The sequence below is a fragment of the Lycium ferocissimum genome, chromosome 4 (assembly GCF_029784015.1).
Source record: "Lycium ferocissimum isolate CSIRO_LF1 chromosome 4, AGI_CSIRO_Lferr_CH_V1, whole genome shotgun sequence".
NCBI lineage: Eukaryota > Viridiplantae > Streptophyta > Magnoliopsida > Solanales > Solanaceae > Lycium > Lycium ferocissimum.
The window spans coordinates 23,353,722-23,377,265 of record NC_081345.1 but is presented as its reverse complement, the minus strand read 5'-3'; the positions used below and the strand labels follow the sequence as shown (position 1 = coordinate 23,377,265).

The 23,544-nt window shown below is 38.7% G+C and overlaps 1 protein-coding gene across 1 annotated transcript in view; it reads left to right on the top strand.

Moving 5' to 3' along the window:
* LOC132053843 (histone-lysine N-methyltransferase ASHH2-like) overlaps positions 1-23,542 on the top strand; it is a gene marked incomplete at its 3' end in the record, with an annotated part of 28,921 nt that extends 5,379 nt beyond the window's left edge. Inside the window, exons 4-18 of the mRNA XM_059445939.1 lie at positions 6,458-6,618; positions 6,727-6,806; positions 8,102-8,233; positions 8,326-8,442; positions 15,365-15,457; positions 15,741-15,818; positions 16,667-16,723; positions 17,577-18,462; positions 18,597-18,652; positions 19,125-19,204; positions 19,314-19,396; positions 19,484-19,563; positions 20,582-20,661; positions 21,661-21,706; positions 22,700-23,542. Coding sequence (XP_059301922.1) covers positions 6,458-6,618; positions 6,727-6,806; positions 8,102-8,233; positions 8,326-8,442; positions 15,365-15,457; positions 15,741-15,818; positions 16,667-16,723; positions 17,577-18,462; positions 18,597-18,652; positions 19,125-19,204; positions 19,314-19,396; positions 19,484-19,563; positions 20,582-20,661; positions 21,661-21,706; positions 22,700-23,542 — 2,872 coding nt within the window. The remainder of the gene's footprint in view (positions 1-6,457; positions 6,619-6,726; positions 6,807-8,101; positions 8,234-8,325; positions 8,443-15,364; positions 15,458-15,740; positions 15,819-16,666; positions 16,724-17,576; positions 18,463-18,596; positions 18,653-19,124; positions 19,205-19,313; positions 19,397-19,483; positions 19,564-20,581; positions 20,662-21,660; positions 21,707-22,699) is intronic.
* Positions 23,543-23,544: the final 2 nt, after the last annotated feature.

Here is a 23,544-nt window from a genome sequence, read left to right as displayed (position 1 = left end):
TGCCTGGTGGGATGTTTCAACGATCCCTTTAATCGAAGTCCCAAAGCTGACCCAATCCGAACTTGGTTCATCAAGAGATGGCAAGTAACCGCTGGTCTTCGAGTCTCCCGATATCACACTAAACACCTTCCTCTTTGAGCTTCCATCTAGGCAAGAAGCATCAGAGTCAAAGCAGGGACTGGTTCTGGAATGGGAGACATCTGAAGCTTGAGTGGACTCCGGAATCTGGGTTAGAGCCGGTGAAGATGGATTCGGGTAAAAAAATGGATCAAAGCCTTTGGGCTCCCCTCTAAACGGCTGGACTATGAGATCCTTTAAGTCTATTGGTGACGCTTGCGGCGGATTCATAGGGATAGATGAGGATACAAAGGACAGGATCTCACTCTTTTGGGCTCGAATTTGTGTGGAAAATAATCTGCAAGAAACACCGAAAGAGGTCAGTTTGGAGATTGGGAAATTGAGGTTCAAAATCTCAATCTTGGAGGACCATCTCATTCAGATTATCTCCGACCACCGGAATGAAGAAAGAAGAAAGGAAGGAAACGCCGGAAAAGGGATCGAGGAAGCCTCTACAAGCCAAGCGGTGAATACTCTGGTTTATCCGCTGGTCAATAACCAGAAACCCAGTCACAATGGCAGCTTTAATTCAAAAATCTGGCAAGGGCACGTGCCACCTAAAGTTGGGCCTCAGATTCAGAATAAAAATGCAACTGCTAATTTGGGCCAACATCTTGGGCAATCTTATTACAAAAGAGGCCCAAACCCTAAGCCCAAGTCACAAAAGAAAAGAAAAGCCTCTAAAACTAATTGGAGGGCCAGGGGACCACTTATCGATCCTTGTCAACAAAAGATTAGCCCTTTCAAACATACGAATTATTTTTTGACCCTCTGTCAGTGGAAATTGAAGCCTCTAAGCAACAATTATCGATCACTTGGATTCTACATGCGATTTCTCAGAAGCTGATGATGAAGCAGAAATTCCACACATGTTAATCCCGAGACCTGCCTGATTTTGAAGTAGAGCAAGTAAGTAGCACAGATATTGACCTCTCCTCATGTGATACTCTTTTCTTCCATGGCACAACGAACAATTAGGATGTTCTTTCCAGATCAACAGTCCAGCAGTGATTGATACCTCAAGATGGGCTAAAGGAGTTTTAATGAGGGAGAGAGAACATGAATTATTGGGCATGGTTCTTCGAATGGATCAGAAACGGCAAGAACAGATTCAGGAAAAGGGAAAAAGAAACCGGGGAAGACAAGGCAATCCTTGGAATTGGGTAGACTCATGGGACATGAACTCAGATGGGAAAAGAACAGAGGAGGGGGACAGGTACTACAAGTCCATCTCCAGATGAAGATCAAAGTTCTAAGTTGGAATGTACGGGGTCTCAACGAGACAAGTAGGAGAACCACTGTGAAATCTAATCCAAAAATGGAAAGCCGATATTGTCTGTCTTCAAGAAACAAAAATTGAAGATTGGTCGATAATTTGATTAGGCAAATTTGGGGGTAACAATTGGGTGGAATGGGTTGAACTACAATCTTCGGGCAGAAGTGGGGGAATTATAGTTATGTGGGACAAAAGGCAACGGTCAATTAGGGAGGTTCAGAGAGGATGTTATACTATTTATTGCATGCTAGAAAGCACTCAAGAGGAATTTAGGTGGTGCTTTACAGGTGTGTATGGTCCCCATTCCAATATTGAAAGGGAATTATTATGGCATGAATTAGCTGCAATAAGAGGTTTGTGGGACGAACAGTGGGTTATAGGAGGTGATCTTAATGTATGTAGATTTGAAAGTGAAAGATTCAATTGCACAAGGAGATCAAGAGCAATGGACACCTTCAATTTCACTCTACAAGATTTGGGCATCATAGACTTACCTCTACAAGGTGCTAAACACACTTGGTTCAGAGGTGAAGATTCTCTTCAAGCTTCCAGAATAGATAGATTTCTAATTTCCCCTGAATGGAATGACAACTCTCGAGCTATAAAGCAGTTAGCCCTTCCAAGGGTTCTTTCAGATCATAGACCAATTATTCTGGAGTGTGGAGATTGGGACTCAAATCCATCTTACTTCAAATTTGAGAACATGTGGCTAAAAGTTGAAGGCTTTCTGGAGAAGATCAAAGAATGGTGGCAAGGCTACTCTATTAGAGGCAGCCCGGACTTCATTCTTATGCAGAAGCTCGAAACCTGAAGAAAGATATTACTAGCTGGAACAAAGAAAATTTTGGGATGCTGGAAGTTCAAAAGGGCAGACTTCTAAACGATTTAGCAATCCTAGAGCAATCAGTAGAAGGCAGATACATGACACAAGCTGAAAAAGAGAGATCACTTCATCTCAAACTTAGGTTGCAGGAAATAGCTAAAATTGAGGAGATCTCTTGAGGCAAAAGTCCAGATGTTTATGGCTTAAAGAAGGGATAGGAATACCAAATTCTTTCAAAGAGTAGCAAACTCTCAGAGAAGGATTAACCATATTGACAAGCTGCTGATTGGGGATGAAGTATGTGATAATAAAGATGATATCAAAGCTGAAATTCTAAGGTTTTATCAAGATCTGTACACAGAAGAAGAGCAATGGAGACCTGAAGTAAGATTTGATAGCCTTAACTTCTTAACACAAGCAGAGAAAATTTGGCTAGAGAGAATTTTTGAAGAAGAAGAGGTTAAAGCTGCTATCGTTTCTTGTGCCCCGGATAAAAGCCCAGGACCAGATGGTTACACAATGGCTTTTTACCATAGTACATGGGATTTCATTAAAGCAGATATTATGGGAGCTCTCAATCATTTTCATCAGCAGTGTCACATGGTCAAATCCAGCAATGCCTCATTCATCACTTTAATCCCTAAGAAGAAAGGAGCTCAGAATCTCAAAGACTTCAGTCCCATTAGTCTGATCGGCAGTGTCTACAAGATACTGGCCAAAGTATTAGCTGAAAGACTTAAAACAGTGATCTGGAAGCTTGTGTCAGGGGAACAAAATGCTTTCTTGAAAAATAGACAGATTACGGATGCTTCCTTAATTGCCAATGAATTGCTCGATGGAAGGCTCAAAAGTGGACTCCCTGGGGTGATGTGCAAGCTGGATGTGGAGAAGGCATTTGATAAAGTTAACTGGTCCTATTTGTTGTCCGTATTGAGTCAAATGGGATTTGGGAGCAGGTGGATCAAATGGATTAAATTTAGCCTGACCACTGTCAAGTACTCTATATTGGTTAACAGCACCAGTTGGTTTTTTTTTCCCCTCAGAAAGGAATAAGACAAGGGGACCCTCTTTCCCCTTTCTTATTCTTACTAGCAATGGAAGGTCTGAGTAAGATGTTGGATAAAGCAATTCTCAATCACTGGATTGAAGGGTTCAAGGTGGAAAGCAGGCCAAATCACTCTATCAGATGAGAGACGTCTGCTCTATGCAGATGACACTTTAATATTTTGTGGGGCAGAAAAGATCCAAGTGCAATATCTAAACTTAACTATCATGCTATTTGAAATCGCTCGGGTCTCCATATCAATATGTTGAAGAGTAAGATTTATCCGGTGAATGCAGTGCCTAATCTAGATGAATTGGCAGATATACTGGCGTGTGAAATAGGCTCCTTTCCAACAACTTATCTAGGTCTGCCTCTAGGAGCAAAATTCAAAGCAGAAGAAGTATGGAATGGAGTTATAGAAAAGATGGAGAAAAGGCTAGGGAACTGGAAAATGCAGTACTTATCCATGGGAGGAAGATTAACACTCATTAATAGTGTTTTAGACAGCATCCCTACATATATGATGTCCCTATACCAATGCCTTCTGAGGTGTTGAGTAAACTGGATAAACTGAGGAGAAACTTTCTTTGGGAAGGGAACAGTGAGGAGCATAAATTTCATTTAGTTAAATGGGAAAAAGTGATACTGCCTAAGGATCAAGGAGGATTGGGCATAAGAGATTTAAGCAAACACAGCAAGAGTCTACTTTTGAAATGGTGGTGGAGATTCAACCAAGGAACATCAACTTTATGGAAAGAGGTGGTCAGTGCCAAATATGGAGACAAGATAATTGGTGCACCACGAAAACCAGAGCTCCACATGGAGTGGGGCCTTGGAAACACATTAACAATTTGAAGGATGAATTCTTCCAAGATGTGTGTTTCAGGATTGGGAATGGTAACAAGGTTAAATTCTGGAAAGACAGGTGGTTGCTCAATCTTCCATTGAAAGAGTCTCTCATCCTAGGCTTTTCTTAATAGCTACTGATCCGGATGCAACAGTCGCAAACAATAGACAAGGCAACATTTGGGACTTAAACTTCAGAAGGAATTTGCAAGATTGGGAGTTAGGTGAGCTCACTAATTTGTACAGTCTGCTAGAAGGTTGCTCAGTAAATCCTCACATCCCAGACAGTCTCAAATGGAATGGTTCACGCAAAGGATCCTACACAGTCAAGGAAGGCTACAGCAGACTTAACATGACAAACGCTTTAACTGACCATTGGCCTTGGAAACTGGTCTGGAAGACTAATCTCCCTCCAAAAGTCAAATGTTTCATTTGGACAGCTCTTCTAAATGGTACTCTCACTCAAGACAATCTCAAGAAGAAGGGTATTCAGATAGCTAGTAGATGCTTCATGGGCCACCTTACAGATGAGACAGTGAATCACTTGTTCTTACATTGCCCTGTGGCAACAAACATTTGGTCCATGTATTGTGCAGTTTTTGGTATTAGCTGGTCAACACCACTCACCCTAAAGAAGCAGTTGCTAGTTGGAGCCTATGGAAAGTGGATAGATCCATCGAGAAAATCTGGCAAATGGTACCAGCCTGTATATTTTGGTGTATTTGGATGGAAAGAAACAGCAGGTGTCATGAAGGGATTTCAACTCCCTAACTGCTCCCTGAGATCTAAAAGCTTACTGTATCTTTTTAGCTGGAGCAATCTTTCCCCTGTAAATGATGCAATTTCCCTTTTAGATTTCATTAGTTCCCTCTCAATGGCTTAACAGCCTTGATTTTTGCTATAGGTTTTAACTCCCAGATCTTACTTATTTTTTTTTTGTGTTCTGGAGTTATCACCTACGTTTTTCTCTGTAACTTTCTTGCATCTACTTGATGCTTTTCAATACAACCACTTACTTCATCAAAAAAAAAAAAAGGCACTTTATCTCCTATATGTTAGGTAACTTTTGAATTTTCTGTAAATCGTGGTTTTTTTTTAGAAGTGTGTGCTTCTCGTTTCTTGCTTAAAGCTGTAGGAGCCTTCTTGTATTTTGCTCTTTTCTCTGTAAAAGCACCCTTACAGAGCTGTAGGGGTGGAAAATGGGCGGGTTGGGCTGAATTTGGGCGGGTTAAAATGGGCTGAATTAATAAATGGATCATTGCCCAACCCTGCCCAAAAGTTACTTGGGCTGAAATGGGTTGGATCAAGATGGGCTAAACAATGGGTTATTAGCCAGCCCGCCCCGATTAACCCATTATTTAACAATATAAATATTCTTTCATTTTTTTCTTGTAAGACACCAACAATATCATGAGAAATTCTTTTGTTGTATCTATTCATTTTTCTTTTTGTATAATGAGGATGTTAATTATCGTAATTGACAAAAAAAATTGTTTTTAGAGCACCTTTTAATTTGGATGGTAAATTCTTTTGAGTTTAAAAATTTGCATTCTAATTACTTATTTAAATACATATAAATATACTTTTGAGTTTGGTTGTCAAAAGTATCTGTAGCTCTACGAGGTAGGGGTGAGGTCTGCAGACGCTCTACACTCCCCAAACCCCACCTGTGGAATTACACTAGGTATGTTGTTGTGGTTGTCAAAAATATAATTCATCACTTAACTCATTTAGCTCAACACCATCGAACAAAAGTTGAACAAAACTATTACTGGGAGAAGTTGCCACACATGTAAAGTTTAGCTTGTAGAGATCATTGTAAGTGGTGACATGCTATATTGCTGAAAACAGAATCCTGAGGTGGCATTACTTATTAAACTGGTTTTGCCCAAATAGGCAACTTATTGTGTTTATTGCGTCTTCTCTAATTTCCTTTTTCTTGTTCATGGACTTATTCTTTTTGATAAGGTAAGTAATTTTATTAATAAGGAGAAATTCTCCTGCCTCTTGTTTATTGACTTAGCAAAAGTTCTAATTTGAGTGCATCCAGAATTCTTCTGCACTGCTGGATGTTTGGTGTAGGAACACTGACGTGATACTTTGATATTGCTTCTGCAAAAATTAAGTGGATCTATTAAACCTAAGCATCAGATGACTGTTAGCTCCATAAGTCAGGGTAATAAACAATTTTTCAGATGGGGTGGGGGGTGGGTGGGGGAAATGATAATCTCGATTTAATATTTGAGGTTTCACTAATGGAAATGGAAGCACTTGTGGTTGTCAAAGCATAATGTTCTTTTGTTTGGATTTCAAAAGTTAATGACTTACAGTTCTCCTACCAATTTTGAAGGACTTGTAAGGATAATCTGGATAGAGCTTTTGTTGATTGCTCGTTTCCCCAAGAGATGTCAAATTCAGAAATTAATGCTGAGCTGGAAATATCAGACGGTGAGGAAGATGTTTCTCGTACAGGCTGGAGTTCAAATGAATCAGGGCAGAAGAATCCACTTGGTATCTAGTGATTGTACTTAAGAAATTGCGCTGTTATTGTCTTTGGGGACATAATCTTGGAGTAAACTTGCACTAATCCAATTATCTTCCTTTTTGTGTTTGTTGCAGTGGCCCATCAATCATCTTGGACTCGGATCAAATCAAACTTGTTTCTGCATCGCAACCGCAAAAATCAACCTATTGATGAGGTAGATGCCTGATCAAGTCTGCATTATTGCCTCATATACACTGGCGTATTTTGAAGAATTAAAAGAAGAGGACCATAAAGGCGTTAGAATTGCAGTGTTTTTAGACAAAGTTTGCCTCTAAATTTTAAAATCATCAGAAAAAAGAACTCTAAAAGTTTGATTACCTAATTTTTTTTGTTCATCGAAATCTAACTTGTGAGTTCTGACTTATTCTTGTTAGAAGGCAACAGCCTTAAAAGAGGAAATTTCATCAGAAAGGGTTGATTTATAAATAAAATCACCTTTTTGGGGTTGTAGGTGACCATTTTGCAAATATGAGCATCTTACTTCTTGGATGGTAATTTTTTATTCGATTTTGCGATAAGGAAAGTGACGTTCAGCGATTATGCTAATGCAGGCTTAGTTATGCACATTACTTGCTGTTAACTTTCTGGACTTGTAATTTTTTTTTTGGGGAGGGATCTAGGCTTGATATTATGTATTTCTTGAGATATGTTCTGGTGGTTAAATGAACGTACTCGTATTACATAACTTGGCCAATCTCGTGCGTTTCTGTTATTTAAGTCCTGAGTTTTTGTTGTTGTTGTCAAATGAAACTTCCTAAAATACATGAAATCTATTATACCTGGCCTCTAATTGATGCTTCTTTTCCCTTTGCTCTTCCTTGATGTTGTCTTTGTGTGGATGTTGGTGTATTATTGGCTACAGTGAGACATTCAGGTAACCTTTACCTTATTAAAATAAAGGCATTCAGGGACTCCCGTTTGAAGAAATGCTGTGTATGAGTAAGTGGTTCCTCTAATTGATAGAAGTTGGGTTCTGAAGAGATTCCTCAGCACTGTTACCATTCTCCAAAAAAAAAAAAAGAAAAAAAAAAAGAAAAAGAAAAAAAAAAAAAAAGAAAAAAAAAATAGAGGAGATTCTTCAGTAACTTCTAGAGCAGCAATTCATTCATAGAATGATATGCAATGTTTACAAGACTAACATGCTATGGGGCTTTATTAATCTTGTTTCGCACGAAATTAACTTATATGATGCACACCATGGCGATGGCTGGCGCTATGTGTGGGCTAACATCTCGTCTGGAACTCACACCTTCCACTGTCCCTACTTATTTCTTTGTGAACAGCTGCTTCTTTGAGTATTTGCATGTTCATCTTTAATCTACCTTTAAAAGAAAGTATTTGCATGTTCATCTACAATCAACTTATGATTTCTAATGTGCTTGCGGTGACAGAAACTAAGTTACTTCCTTTCAGTAACTTCTACTACATTCTGTTATCCTTCCCTATTAGATCATGGTCTGTCATTGTGAGCTGCCTTCAGATGGTCGATTGGGCTGTGGAGATGGATGCCTGAACCGGATGCTCAATATAGAGTGCGCTAGAGGGACTTGTCCTTGTGGAGAATTCTGTTCAAATCAACAGGTTCTTCAACTTGCAAAGTTCCTTTTTTTTTTTGTTTTGTATATTGCTTCTATTATGCAGGTTGTATCATCTCTATCATATACTGCTTGCAGTTCCAGAAACGCAATTATGCTAAATTGAAGTGCTTTAAATATGGAAAGAAGGGTTATGGCCTGCAGCTGCTCGAAAATGTATCTGAAGGGCAGTTCCTTATTGAATATGTCGGGGAGGTGAGATATCTTCTCTACAGAATTTTGGAGACAATTGTGGGAGTTACCGGAAATGGACACGATACTTGGAACCACAGATAGTGTTTCTTATGTTCACCTAAAAATTACCAAAATATACTACGTTACTTTATCCCAACCCACCCCTTGGGGGGGTACCCCTTCCCAATAAAACTGACTGCGGAAGTTAAGAGATGACGTGCTATTAGTAACTAAATTGTGTTTTGGAAAATCACCAGCTTAAGGTGGAAAGCCTGTTGGCATCAAATTGACTTCATAATCCGTTTCTGTGGGAAACAAGTCAAACAACACCCTTATTTTTTGTCAGAAAACAAAACACCTTTGCCCCCTTTTACACGATTTCATTTCCTTTAACTTAGTTCAAAACTGTAGTCTTGGACTCTCTAGTATCATAAGTTGTCCCAAATTTCAATACTTTTATGTTCAAGTTATGGCTTTGGGCAATTGGGCTTCTTCTTTTTTGTTTAGATTTCTCTTTATCACTATGTGCCTGCTAATGTCTGTTGATTGTCATATTAGGCCCCGGACTCTTGCTTTATTTAATCATGACGATATCCCCCACAATTGTGGGAGTTACCGGAGATGGAAGAAAAATACTTGGAACCACAGATAGTTTTTCTTATGTTCACCTAAAAAATAACAAAATTTTACTATATTTATCCCAACCCCACCCCTTGGTGGGTACAACAGATTGCGGAAGTCATGAGATGACCGTGCTATTAGTAACTAAATTGTGTTTTGGAAAATTACCAACTTGAGGTGGAAAACCTGTTGGCAAAAAATTGAGCACCCTTATTTTTCGGCAGAAAGCAAAACACCTTTGCCCCCTTTTGCACGATTTCATTTCCTTTAACTTAGTTCAAAACTGTAGCCTTGGACTTTCTAGTATCACAAGTCACCCCAAAATTCAATCCTTTTGGTTCAAGTTATGGCTTTGGGTCCTTCTTCTTTTTTGTTTAGATTTCTCTTTATCACTATGTCCCTGCTAATGTCTGTTGATTGTCATATTAGGCCCCTTGATTGTCATATTAGGCCCCTGCCTCTTGCTTTATTTAATCATGACGATATCCCTGACACTTCCCTCCCCCAAATAAGGAGCCCTATATCCTCTTTTTTTTTTTTTTTTTTCCCAATCTTTGGGCCCAAGTTCTGTTTAATGTCACAATAATTCTCCCTAAAAATATAAGACACTTTTTTTTTTTTTTTTTTTTTTGATAAAGACAATTCATCAAAAGCAGCACCTGGAAGTGCTGAAATTTATAAAAAGAGATGTGAAGTTGCGTTACAATTTGTCTTCAAAAAGTCTTAAATATTCTCTTTCTTCAAAAAGCTATCCACCAAATGCAAGCAGGGATTAGCTGCCACCAGTTCTCTTCTCCATTTCTGTTGCCAATTCCATGCCAACTGTTGAGTAGTTCAAAAGTAGTTTTAGGCATGGCCCAACTAACACCAAGAATACAAAAGAACATGTACCACAGATTTGCAGTTGTCTTGCAATGAATGAAAAGGTGGTCATTTGTTTCCACATCTAATCCACAAAGTAGACATCTTGAGCAAATCTGAAAACCTCTTCTTTGTAGCCTTTCATGTGTTAGGCATGCTTTCCTAACCACTAGCCAAGCAAAGCAAGAGACCTTTAGGGGGATCTTGATTTTCCAAATGAGTTTCCAAGGCCACACCTCTGTGATGGAGGTTCTATGATTATAATTCCAGTAGGCAGACTTGACAGTGAAAAAGCCCTTACTCCATTTTGGTTTGTCTGGTTTATCTGGAGCGATCTTGAGGGGTTCCAAAGTTTGTAATAGCTCGGCTACTCTATCAATCTCCCAATCATTTAGTGCTCTCCTGAAAAGCAGATTCCATACTTGATGGTCCCATACCTGGTTGGTCTTGGTTTGTTGTTGAAGGCTAATCAAGTAGAGATTAGGGAAAAGGCTCTTCAAAGAGTTTTGACCTGTCCATGTATCATCCCAGAAAGCAGTTTTCAGACCATTGCCAATTTCGATGCAAATGTTGCTGTTGAAAGTTGGCCAGTAGTTCCTGATGGTTCTCCAAGTACTCGTCCCATAAGTGGATGTGACCGCATTTGTTGTCCATTGGTTTAACAAACCATATTTATGAGCAATGAATCTTCTCCATAATGTAGTGTCTTCCAAACTGAATCTCCATAGCCATTTTTGAAGTAAACTCTGATTGTGAAAACTGAGATTCCTGATACCCAGACCTCCTTGCTTCTTGGTGAGAGTTACCACTTCCCATTTTACTAGATTCATGCTTCTTCTGTCCTTGTTGCCTTGCCACAAAAAATATCTCCTCAGTTTGTCTAATCTGTCCTCCACACATTTGGGGAGGGGGAAGAAACCCATCATGTAGGTGGGGAGGGCATCAAGGACTGAACTGATAAGAGTTAATCTGCCACCTAGAGACAGGTACTGACTTTTCCACCTTGCTAGCTTCTTGTCACATCTCTCAATCACCTTGTTCCAGATCCCTATGGATTTGCTCTTAGCACCAAGTGGCATCCCTAAGTAGATTGTTGGAAGTGATCCCAATTGGCAGCCAAGGATCATAGCTAGTGTTGGAAGGTCAGCTACCCGATTGACAGGGAAAAGGCAGCTTTTATCCCAATTTACATGTAGACCTGAAAGAGCTTCAAAAATGGTGAAAATGGCTCTGAGGTGTCTGATTTGTGCCACTTTTGCTTCACAAAAAACAAGGGAATCATCTGCATAAAGCAAATGTGTAATCTCCATGTTGATGCCCAAGTTGTCTGTAGTTCCAAAGCCTCTGATCCAACTGTTTGTATTGGCAATTCTGAGCATGTGATTGAGTCCTTCCATGGCTAGTACAAAAAGAAAGGGGGACAAAGGGTCCCCTTGTCTTAGCCCTCTGCTGGAGTGAAAAAAGTCTTCAGCGCTTCCATAGAACTTCACAGTTGAGATGCAAAAAAAAATCCAGTTCCTCCATTTCCCTCCAAACCCCATATCAGTCAAAACCTTCAAAAGAAAAGACCAATTGACATGGTCGAAAGCCTTTTCCACATCAAGCTTACATAGGATTCCAGGAACCTTTTGTTTGATGCTGGAGTCAACGAATTCATTAGCTAACAAAGCTGCATCCATGATCTGCCTCCCTTTAATAAATGCCATTTGGTGGTCATTGACAAGCTTGCCCATGACAGTCTTTAGTCTTTCAGTGATGAGTTTGGAGATGATCTTGTATACTCCTCCTATTAAGCTTATTGGTCTATAATCCCTTAATTCTTCTGCTCCATATTTCTTTGGGATCAAAGCAATGAAAGTGGCATTTAAAGACTTCTCAAAATATTCATTCTGGTGAAAATTGTGAATTGTCTGCATAATGTCATCTCTGATTGTGTCCCAACAAGCTTTGAAGAATCCCATTGTGAAGCCATCCGGGCCTGGAGCCTTGTCTATAGCACTCTGCTTAATTATCTGTATCACTTTAGCTTCAGAGAAAGGTCTTTGCAGCCAATCTTGTTCTTCTTGAGTGATCCTTGGACAACCGATTTAGTCAAAATTTGGCCTCCATGATTCTGTTTCAGAGTATAATTGCTTGTAGAAATCCACCATGGCTTTCTTAATATTTTCAGGTTCCAAGACCTCTTCACCTCTAACAATCACTCTGTCAATAGTGTTGTACCTCTTATGAGCTGTTGCCATTCTTTGAAAAAACCTGGTATTTTTGTCACCCTGTTTCAACCACAACACCCTTGATTTTTGTCTCCAACTGTCTTCTTCTTTGTTAGACAAATCTTCCAGCTCAACTAAAACAGTTGCCGTAATCATCATCTCATCTTCATTTAATTCCCTGTTGTCCTGTGAATGATCCAGTTCAGCCAATTCATTTAGAAGACTGTTTTTCCTATTAAGCAGCTCACTAAACCTGCTCTTGCTCCATTCTTTAAGCTTACCCTTCAAGAGTTTAAGTTTTGTGCTAAGTACATAGTCTGGACAGCCAAGTATCACAAAATTTGACCACCATTGCTGGACCATATCAGTAAAACCTTCCACCCCAAGCCACCAGTTTTCGAATTTAAAGTAACTCTTCTGATGATCCCAGTTTCCACATTCAAGCCTAAGTGGTGTGTGGTCAGAGTCAACCCTTGGCAGGATTTTTTGTTTGATATATCTGAAAGATTCTTCCCACTCCGTAGAATAAAGAAACCTGTCGAGCCTAGCTGCACTATTGTGATTCACCCCCCTGAACCAGGTAAATCTCCCTCCATTCAAAGGTGGATCAGACAACTCCATGTCTTCAATCCATTCTGAAAAATCAGCCATTGAGTTGGTGATTCTGGAATTGCCTCTTCTCTCTATCGTGAATCTATTTGTGTTGAAATCACCACAAACAACCCATGGTCCCTCCCAAAGTCCTCTATATGTTGCAATTTCTTCCCATCATGCTTCTCTATCGATTCTGGAGTGTGGTGCATATAGGCCAGTGAGACACCAACTGAAAGAATGTTGAGTTGATGTAAAACTGTATGTGATTGAAAAGGTTCCTTTATCAATCAAAATCCCTGTCCATAATCTGCTATCCCATAGCATGATAATGCCACCCTTGCTGCCTTCTGCTTCTAAATAGTCACATCTCATCCATCTAATTCCCCATAATTGCTTAGCAAAAAATTCTATATCTTTCTTCAATTTAGTCTCTTGGAAACAATAGACATCTGCCCTCCATTCTTGAATGCAACTCTTAACAAGGTTTCTCTTTGAGACCCTGTTAAGTCCCCTAACATTTCATGAACATATATTTACCTTCATTTAAAAGATAATGAAAGAACCTTCCCCCTGCTTCTTACTCCTTTAACCTCTTCATTAAGGTCTGACTCTAAATTCTTCAATTCATGTTTGCTTAATCCTCTATTTCTGGGAGCTTTACTTTTGGCATCCACAACTTGCACTCCAGCTTCTTGATTTTCCAGTGAAATTTTCCTTTTGTGAAGTTTCATTAAAAGAGCTTTTGCCTCTTCCTCATATCCAACAAAAGCTGCACCATATGTTTCACTCAATTCTAACATATTATTTTTGAACCAGTTCAAGTCGACTTCTGCTTCATGCATCTCTTGGGACTGGATGGAAACTGGTTCAACCTCGTGGACTTGCATAAGTTGCAATTCTGCATTCTTGAAGGAGCGGGGGTTTGTGAGTCGGAGGTATCGTGTGAGGGAACCGGAACAAAAAAACCTCATAACTGGCTCCGTGGCTAAAAAGTAAAAAAGATATATGATGGTACGGTTGATTGTATGAATAATTAAGTCATAATTCATTGGTTGATTGTATCATTAACATGATTGGGTTGTTCTGTTGAGAGAGAAGAAGAAGGAAGGGTTCCCTTCCCTATAGTCATCTTTGTATTATTCTTTTTCTTTTGCTGTTTTTCCAGTTAGACAGACAACCTTAGGCACTGCTGCCTTCATCCCTTCAGATATTATAGCTTTTTGTGAATTCTGATTTTAAACGTTATCAAACTCTGCCGCACTACTGTATTTGAATAGAGAAAGGATAATGTAACCAAGGGGCTTACCTACTCAATGATTCATCTATTTGCTTTAACATTTTTGGCTTTATTACCTGCTTGATTCAACTGTAAACGTTGTTGCATCATTCTAACCCGAGAGTTCTCTGAACTTCCTTGCATTGAACTCCAATAATATATGATTCAAGGAGTGTTTTAGAGGCTGAGTCTTCAACTGTTTCTGGCTATTTTCCTGTCTGTCTAACTCATCCGATCTATCTTTGAGGGCTGGTTGGGACATATTTCACATCTTGTTTAGGCCATATGTCTACAACCTAGAAAGATCCTCATAGTTCTTCTCCTGGATTTCACAATCCATATTTGGGTTTGACATTTTCCTGTTCCACTAATAGTGTGAATGCCAGAAGAACTTCTTGGACTTCTATTGGTGGCCTCCAGTCCTCTGATTCTTTGACCTTCCTGCTTTTATATACAATTAATTTACATCAATCCCAAATATTTATTTGCATTTTGCAGTTGCTCACTATTCTGTTTTCCTCATCAAACTTGGTTGCAGAATACCTAATTCAGAAATTTATTTTATTTGATATGGTACCCCTCACTTCCTAAGCGCCCTTCCCAGGAGGTACATAGTGGCTTTACCCACTTTGCTCCTTGGTTACTTGAACTTCCAACATCATGGTTTAGACTGTTGGAGTTGAAGGGCCCTTTCTGGGATATCTTATTCAGAAATCATCTGCCATTAATTCCCTCCGAGTCTCTGCCATGACAATTTATTGGGCACTCTGGTACTTCTTGGTTGTCTAGTATTTCCTTGAAGAAGGAATGTTTCCTACCATTTTTCGCTGTCTTATAAATTCCATCTCTCTTATCCGCTTTGATCACCACGAGGGCTTGCTTCCAACTATGAATCTCTCTTAAGATTCTTTTCAATTCCTTGGACCTTCTTCTAGGAAGAAGTGAAACCCCTACCGTTGATGTGTTTCTTTCAGTCCAAAAGTGCGATTGTCTATTTGAGCTACTTGCTCTTGATGCACACCTTCATCTTGTGAATGTGCAACTTTATCACTTCCTGGGACCAGCTAGACCTGGTTTTTGAGGTGATTAAATAGCAGTTTGTTAAAAGTGAAAGGAAAAGTAGAAGAGAATTACTAACTTGGTGTAGTTTGACCCAAATTCACGGCATCTTACCACTAAAGTCATTGATCCTTGTAATGTTAACTGTTTCAAAAAAAAAAAAAAAAGTCATTGATCCTTGTTTTATTTTTCATCAAAAGATTGTCTAGAAATTTCTCATTTGATTTCTAGAGGTTTCCTCTTCATATGAATGATATATATCTATGCATGGTTTGCTTTGCACTGCTGAAACATTATAGCTTTAAATTTCAAAATTTCCTAGGTGCTGGATATGCATGCTTACGAGGCACGGCAAAAGGAGTATGCTTCGAAGTGTCATAAGCATTTTTATTTTATGACACTCAACGGCAGTGAGGTATTACAGTTTACCTTGATATATCTAACAGATATTGACGCTGTTATGTGTTTAATATAGACGGATTTATAATGTGAAGGAGATAAATTTTTGGTATGTGTATCTATTGACGGATTTATAATGTGAAGGAGATAAATTTTGGTATGTGTATCTATTTTAAACCATTCATTCTACAGGCAATATGTCCAAATTTGTAATGACTCAGTGTATATTATGGACTCTTTAATCTTTCTGTTTTCTCTCACCTTAACATGTAATGACCTTTTTATGCCTGATGTTTCAGGTCATTGATGCATGTGCTAAGGGGAATTTGGGCCGTTTCATCAATCATAGTTGTGACCCTAATTGTCGTACAGAAAAGGTGAATGTGCTTTGCAACTATAATTGTGCATTTAATTTTGTAAAAGAAAAAGAGATTTAAGAATGAATTGCTTGATTATTCCCTCAAACATGTCGGGTTTATATAGTGTTTACAAGTAATCCCAAATAAAGTAAGGAAATTATGCAAGTAATCCTAAAAAGGAAAGGAAAGTAATTCCTAAAAAGCCCTCCTGAACCTTTCCTATGTTTGCAAGGAATAGGTTCTTGCCATATTAATAATTTTCTAATTCTTAACACTCTCCCCCAAGTTGGAGCGTACTTATTGTATGCTCCTAACTTGCTATAAATATACTCAATTCTGAAGCCACTAAGTTATTCTATAAGAATTACCTGCAACCTGATCATTTGAGTTGACCAAAACCTGTCACGATGCAACCTCGATTCGATAATTTGTTGAATAAAATGACAATCTACTGCTATATGCTTCTCCCTGTCATGAAATACTGGACCCGAAGCAATGTGTATTGCAGCTTGATTGTCATGTATCAATTTCATGGGTAATAACATGAGGTGTTTGATCTTCATCATCCGATGAAAGGTGGGATTCCAGTTCCATTGGTCTGAACCACCATTCTTTTTCTTAATAAGAAGTAGACGATATTATTTTCGCTTTTTGTCTGAGATTAAGAAGAAAAAGAAGATTATTTTTTTGGAATGGAAAGTCCTTCTATAAAAAGAAATTGAAACAGAGAAAGCGAAGGAACTTCAACAGAAAATGCTTGATAAAGTCTCAAACATAGTTCTCTCAACTTGTTTACATTGAAGTATTAAGTGCATGTTTCAATAGTATTAATGTTGTGACACAACTTTCTTTCATTTGCCGAACAGTGGATGGTGAATGGAGAGGTCTGCATAGGACTCTTTGCTTTAAGGGACATAAAGAAGGTAAAGTGGGTTTTCCTATTTAGTCAAACTTGGTTTTGACCAGTCATAGGATCCTAAATGCTCTGCATATTTAACAATATACATTTAATTTACCAGTTTCAAAAAAAATAAAAATAAAAACTCTGCAAATAGCAAAAAGAAAATGTGTTTTCTATAGCCCTTAGTGTGAGCTAGTTTTATGTATAGCCAAAAACTATACAAGTAGTCTGGGCACTTCAACACCTAATAAGCTGTAAACAAAATTGTGACGGGTGTTTTTGTTGCACCAACGAATAACATTTTCAATGTTAACATAATCAACTGTTGGAGACATATTTGTTATATTGCATTTTGGTTTCTTTTCTTTCTTTTTGTTTGGGGGGGGGGGGGGGGGTGTTGTACATATACAAGCTCGAGGGATGGAGGTGTCTTCATCAGTAGAGGAACTTAAGATACCCGCAAAGGTGGCTCAGTTGGTTGAGCATGGGGCTTCCATAATGGAGGTCTCAGGTTTGAAACCCCCTGCCTACGACAGCAGGGGATTTGCCTTCTGGGCCGAGCTTGTCGCACGGGCCTTGCCTAGTGCGGGTTATTGCACAAGAGCGGGGTTTATCCTGTGTGCACCCAAAGGGTAGCAGCTGTTCCCCTGTCATATTAAAAAAAAAAAAAAAAAAAAAAAAAGAACAACACTTAAGACATATGGTTCTCCCACTGATTATCTGGACTCTTTTGCTTCTTCAGTTGTTTCCTAAGAAGGCATGGTTACTATACCTGTTTGAATCCTATCTTGGAGTAATTTCCATCTTAATACTAGCTCTTTTGTTTTGTTTCTATTATGTTGCCAACTAGTATATGCTTTGGATCCTATTATCAGGGCGAAGAGGTGACATTTGACTACAATTATGTCAGAGTCTTTGGGGCTGCAGTAAAAAAGTGTGTATGTGGCTCACCTCATTGTCGGGGCTATATAGGTGGTGACCCGCTGAATGCAGAAGTGATTGTTCAGGATGATTCAGATGATGAGTATCCAGAAACTGTCGTGCTGCGCGAGGATGCTAACATGGATCATAAAGAAGACAACAATATATGTGCTACAAGTACTATTAATGGTGCTAAAATTAAGGTCCAAGGGAAACCACCTAAAAAGAAAAACACACTGGGTGAATTTATTGCTGGAAATCAGGAGACTTCCTGTCAAATAAATATCAACAGTTTCGCGGGTCAAGAAAAAGTTAATTTGGGTAACTCTATTGCTATTGTTAGCTTGAATGTTAGAGAGGAAAACGAAAACTTCCCTGATGTATCTCCGGCATCAGCTTTAAAGGCAGAAACATGTGCAGCACTGAAAGCCTCAGAATGTCTCTCTCATTCTTCTGCTCAACCTGTTGAGACTTCCTTGTCATTGAAAGATACATGTGAAACCGTGTCTGGAGTGAGAAAAGGCTGCTCTGTAGCTAGCAAAGCTGCAAAATACTCTTTCTCTTCCGCACAGGAACTGGTGATAACTTCTCCTGATGCGGTGGTTAGCAAGTCTTTGAGGAAGTCAAAATCCAGCAATGGGCAAGAGACACATGATTCCTTGAAATCATGTCTGTTTGTGAAAACTTCGCATGAATCATCTTTAGCGAAGAAGGGGAAACAGAGGAATAACGCTGTGAATTCCAGACCACTGCCTGATGTGGATAGCAAGTTGCAAGTTTCACAACCTAAATACAAGAAACCTCCACCAGATGGCTCCTTACAAGGCCATTTTGAAGCAGGTATATCATTGTTATCATTTTGTTGGATCTGCTGATTGTGGAGTATTATTGCGTTTTATCTTTTTTTTTTTTATTTTTTTTATTTTTTTTTATCTTTTTTTTTTTTTTTTTTATTTTTCATTTTATTTTTGCAGTTGAAGAGAAACTTAATGCTTTGTTGGATCATGATGGTGGAATCAGCAAACGCAAGGTGAGCAGTTAAAATCCATATGATATAATCTGTATTTCTTTATTTTTTCTTGCTGGGTGATCCGTAGTTAATCATTGTGCTGGTTTGTGGGAATGCTCCTTTCTTCTGCTGCACTTTGGTGTTAATTCATCGAGAGGGAATAGGCCAAACAGTTGGTGAAAGGTAGGGCTGGAAGGCATCCATATAGTGGGTGGTCATAAGGGATTATCATTGTTGGCCACCTGATGTAGTCTCGACATAGTAACCTCTCCATTTAGATTTTCACGGTCCTATTTTGATCTTCTGAAGCATTTCCGGTTTCTTAACTCAGCCTCGACTTAGTAAACCTCTACATCTAGATTTTCATCGTCCTACTGTAATATTCTGACGCATTCCTGTTTTTAAACTTCTTCCATATGTGTAAATGCATGCATGCCGAATCCACTACGTTCTACAATTTTCTTTCAATTATTTTCCTCTTTTCTTGGAGCAGGATGCGTCCAGGTGCTACTTGAAGCTCCTCCTCTTAACTGCTGCTTCAGGGGATGGCTGTAATGGGGAAGCCATCCAGAGGTAACAAATGACTCTCCTTTTTAACTCTTTTAGTGCTAAGAGTTGCATTCTTAGCTGGTGCTACTTCTTATTTACACAATTGTTAATTTATGCACTTATTTGTTTGCAGCAACCGGGACCTTTCTATGATCCTTGATGCAATCTTGAAAACAAAGTCACGCACAGTTTTGATGGATATTATAAACAAAAATGGTACTAAATTGGTGCTTACTGCATGCTTTAGGTTTTTCTATTTTGAAATATACTGATTGTTTAATCTGTTTTTGTTTTGCTTGTTAGGTTTACAGATGTTGCACAACATAATGAAGCGATACAGGAGGGAGTTCAATAAGATACCAATTCTCAGAAAGTTGCTTAAGGTAATGTAGTATTCTGTAGTCCTATACTTCTGCTCTACTGATTGAGTAGTTAGCTTGGAAGTACCAGAATTTGAGAGGTTATATGGGAAAATTAGAAAATATGAGTTTTATTACCAGCTCGTTATCTGAACATGCTTGAGCTAGAAGTTTTATTCACTGACAAATTATTTATTCACTACGCCGCTTGTTAAGATGTCATTCGAACATGTGCGGATAAACATATATCAAATAGCTAGCAGCTCATGGAAGGTCCAACTAGCTAACATAGAAATGCAATGATCACTGAAGTTTAGTTGCTACCTAAAAAAATAAAAATAAAAGAAGGCATTTGGTGGTGCCGTTGATCAATTTTGGTGTGAGTTTAAGTTCAAAAATCAAAGCCAAGTAAGTGGCATGGGCAATATGCCTGAAGTTTGGCATTATAATGTCACTGAGCGAGTGCGATAATATAAATATAAATTACAAATAAACATGAAATACCGGATATACTCTCTGTATTTTGTCCATTCTAACATTTGAAACAATATATTTAAATCATTGAACAGTTAGATAGATAAAAACCATGTGAAGTATTTCCCACCACTAGTAAGACAAGCATAATATCCAATGTCACATCTCTACATCAATTAGTAATCTTCTCTTCGTCCTTACTGGCATTGGAGATTCAAGTTCTTCACAAAGTCTCGTTAGGATTGGTGAGGTATCATTTTTTCCTTTCAAGATCTTGTCTTTAACTAACACGAGCATTTTAACAAAAGCAGCAAATTGGGTGGTGGGCTAAATGGGTAAGAAGATTGTCTTTCTTGTCATTAAGATGCTGTAGCATAAAATTTCAGTGATAAGTACGTCAGTATGTTATTTGGCAATGTATTAGTGGCTTCTTAGATGAGATCTTCTCTTAGCTAAACCTTTAACGCTGAGGCCTGAGGGTTCTCTTGATATGCCTAGCATATCTGTTATTTGTCATTGCTATCATACCAAGCTTTTGGTTTCACCATATGTCAACTCACTTTAACAGGTTTTAGAGTATCTAGCTGTAAGAGACATCCTTTCTCCTGAGCACATTAACGGAGACACATCTAGAGCTGGAGTTGAGAGGTTAGCAGATGTTATTACGTGTTACTTATATAGAATATTTCTAACTTTTGTTCTGATTTCATGCCTGCATATGATATTTGGGTAGAATTTCCTTTTTTTCCTTCTGCAGTGATAAGAATCTAAAAAGCAATTCAAGTGTGAAACCCAAATATGAATTACGGTGTACCAAAAAACGCAGAGGGCTAAATTAGACACTACAGAACAACTACAAGTGGAACTGTTTTACATTAATTATTTAAGAGAAAGAAAAATGGTAGCAGAAATAAAGGTTTCACAACTACAATATTAATATGCCACTGTATTGGAAGTTCCAAATTGTTGGAGTTGAATCTTGATTTTGTTTAAATTCTAAATCGGGGAAGAGCTACTAGAATTTCATCTTGTCTCCATGTATGAGGAGTACGTTATATGATGAGTATGTTACCTATGTTTTATTCGCAATGAACTTTTATGATCTTCCTGACTACGAGTCCCTCTGTCCCATTTTATGTGACACTTTCCTTTTCATTCTGTTCGAACAAGAATGACACCTTTCTATATCTAGAAACAATTTTTATAGCCACATAAATGTCTATAGCATGTGTTATACCTGACAAATTCCAAAAGTCTGTCTTTCTTTCTTAAACTCAATGCCGAGTCATTCATGTTCTCATAAAGTCGGACAGAGGGAGTACATTGTATGATTTTTGGAAGAGTCTGTAGGAAGGATTTTCCTGCATGCATGCTAAGTTCATTATCTTGCCCTTGAACAAAATATTACACGTATTGTTGCTGAAGTTGATGACAGCAATGCCACGTATTTTCTAACCATTATTGCAATGACATCACTTGATATGCTGTCCACTTAAGATTGTGTCTTCCATCTTCCGTCTTATGTGTCGCCTGTCAAATCTTTCCTACACTTGTTATAATTCTCTAAAAATCACCTTTGCACATGCCTTTTCAAGTGATAATCCAGTTAAAATTACTTCTGAAAGTCTTGTTTTTGTCTCTTTGCAGCATTAGGAACTCAATTTTTGGATTGACAGAGCACGAAGACAAACAGGTACTGCTTTCTGGTTACTATGCAAAGTCTTTTGTTTCCATCAAGTGGCTCTAGAATCACATTCTTTTCCTTTTCTTTGTTCCAGCAAAATATATGCATTGAATTGATTCATAGATATAGTCGAGATTTCATATTGGTATGAAATTGAAATGCTTCATAAGTTATCTTGCGGTTGTGTTTGTGCTTGTTGCTTGAGGTTGTATGGGTGCAGGAGGAAGACTGGTCACTTTAAGTCTCATCTAATTCATAACCATTACTTGTCAGAGAGCTAATATATCCAAAATGAAGTGGACATAAAAGGCAAATAGAAGAAATGTCACCACTTGTCTGCAAGTCCCAACTTTTAGAGAAAGCCTAAACTGTTACAGATACAAAATTCTGGGGAACCATCATAACCTTGGGCTCACCTTGTTGCTACAAGGGAAGTTGACCGATCTCTGATGCCTTAGACTGGGACGAGATTATTTCATGTTGTCTTTCACCCTGTTTTGTCCTTGCCATACATGATTTAGGCTACTGATTTTTCAATCTCAAATCAACTACATTTAGAGATGATGGATAAGTAAAAGACTAGCATCTCAATAACCCTTGCAAGATGGGAAGGAAAGAGGAAAGAGGGAGCTTTAGTTAAAAGAGGATGGAACATCTCCAAAAAGATCACAGCTCGTTAATGGAGGTGCTATTTATGCTGATCTTAGCTATTAGTTTAGCAATTAGCATACACTGCTAAAGTTTGTGTGCAAGATAATGCTATTCTCTTACTGCTTGTTCTCGACCTTCTGTGTATGCTTCTAATTCCCTTTTACAAAGCAGATTGTTTACATGCTTGTTATGTTTTTTTTGTTGATTTATGTTTCGAGTTATACCATAGGGTGATTGGAGGGATCTTTTTTGTGATTGGAGGGATCTTTTTTTAGTTAATTACTTTGTTTCAAAATTTTCTTTATTCAGAGCGATTAGGTGACAAGATATATGTGATTTACTGCATGTCAGGTCCATCAAATCGCGAGGAACTTTAGAGATAGGTGGATAAACAGGCCTCTTTGGAAAAGAAGCTGCATTGGTAGAGACGATTGCCGAATCAACACGCATTCTGGTTCACAGTACAATAGGTGTCTAGTATCACAAAATCAAGGGTGCGATTTGGGTTGTAAACCTTCGGAAGGAGCTGAGTATACCTGCCATTCAACTGTTGCATCAGTTCAAGCAGATGCTGGTGTGCTTGATGGCTCCGCTGCTTCATGTTCTGATATTGGGGTAGCCTGTAGTCCAAGGAAACGTAAGCGTAAAAGTCGATGGGATCATGAGGCTGAAGCAAAGTCAGATCCAAGAAATGAGAGCAATGTAGGTGATAACCAAAGGCAGGTCCTAGATGAGGACGTTCCTCCTGGCTATGAATTTCCTCCTGGATTTTCAGTCCCTGTTAAGGCTTGCAGGGTTTCATCTGATGCTTCTTCAACAGCTATTTATAGTCCCGAAGAACCTAGATGCGGAGAACATCCACATCCAGTCGTTATGGGGTACTTGCAGCATCGGTTCATTTCACGGCTGCCTGTCTCTTATGGAATTCCATTTTCCGAGGTGCAGCAATTTGGCTCTCCTCAGAAAGGAAGATTTGATGCTTGGACTGTTGCCCCAGGAATACCTTTCCAGCCTTTTCCTCCTTTACCTCCATATCCCCGTGATAAAAGAGATTTTGTGCCTGCTGCTGCTAATCCTGGGGTAATTAGTGAGCTGCCTCAAAATGCTGGAGAAGATTGGGGTACTTGTCATCCTGGTCACTTGGCTCAAAATTCTCCAAGTGTATCTGGAGCAGACCAGCCTCAGGATGGCAACGG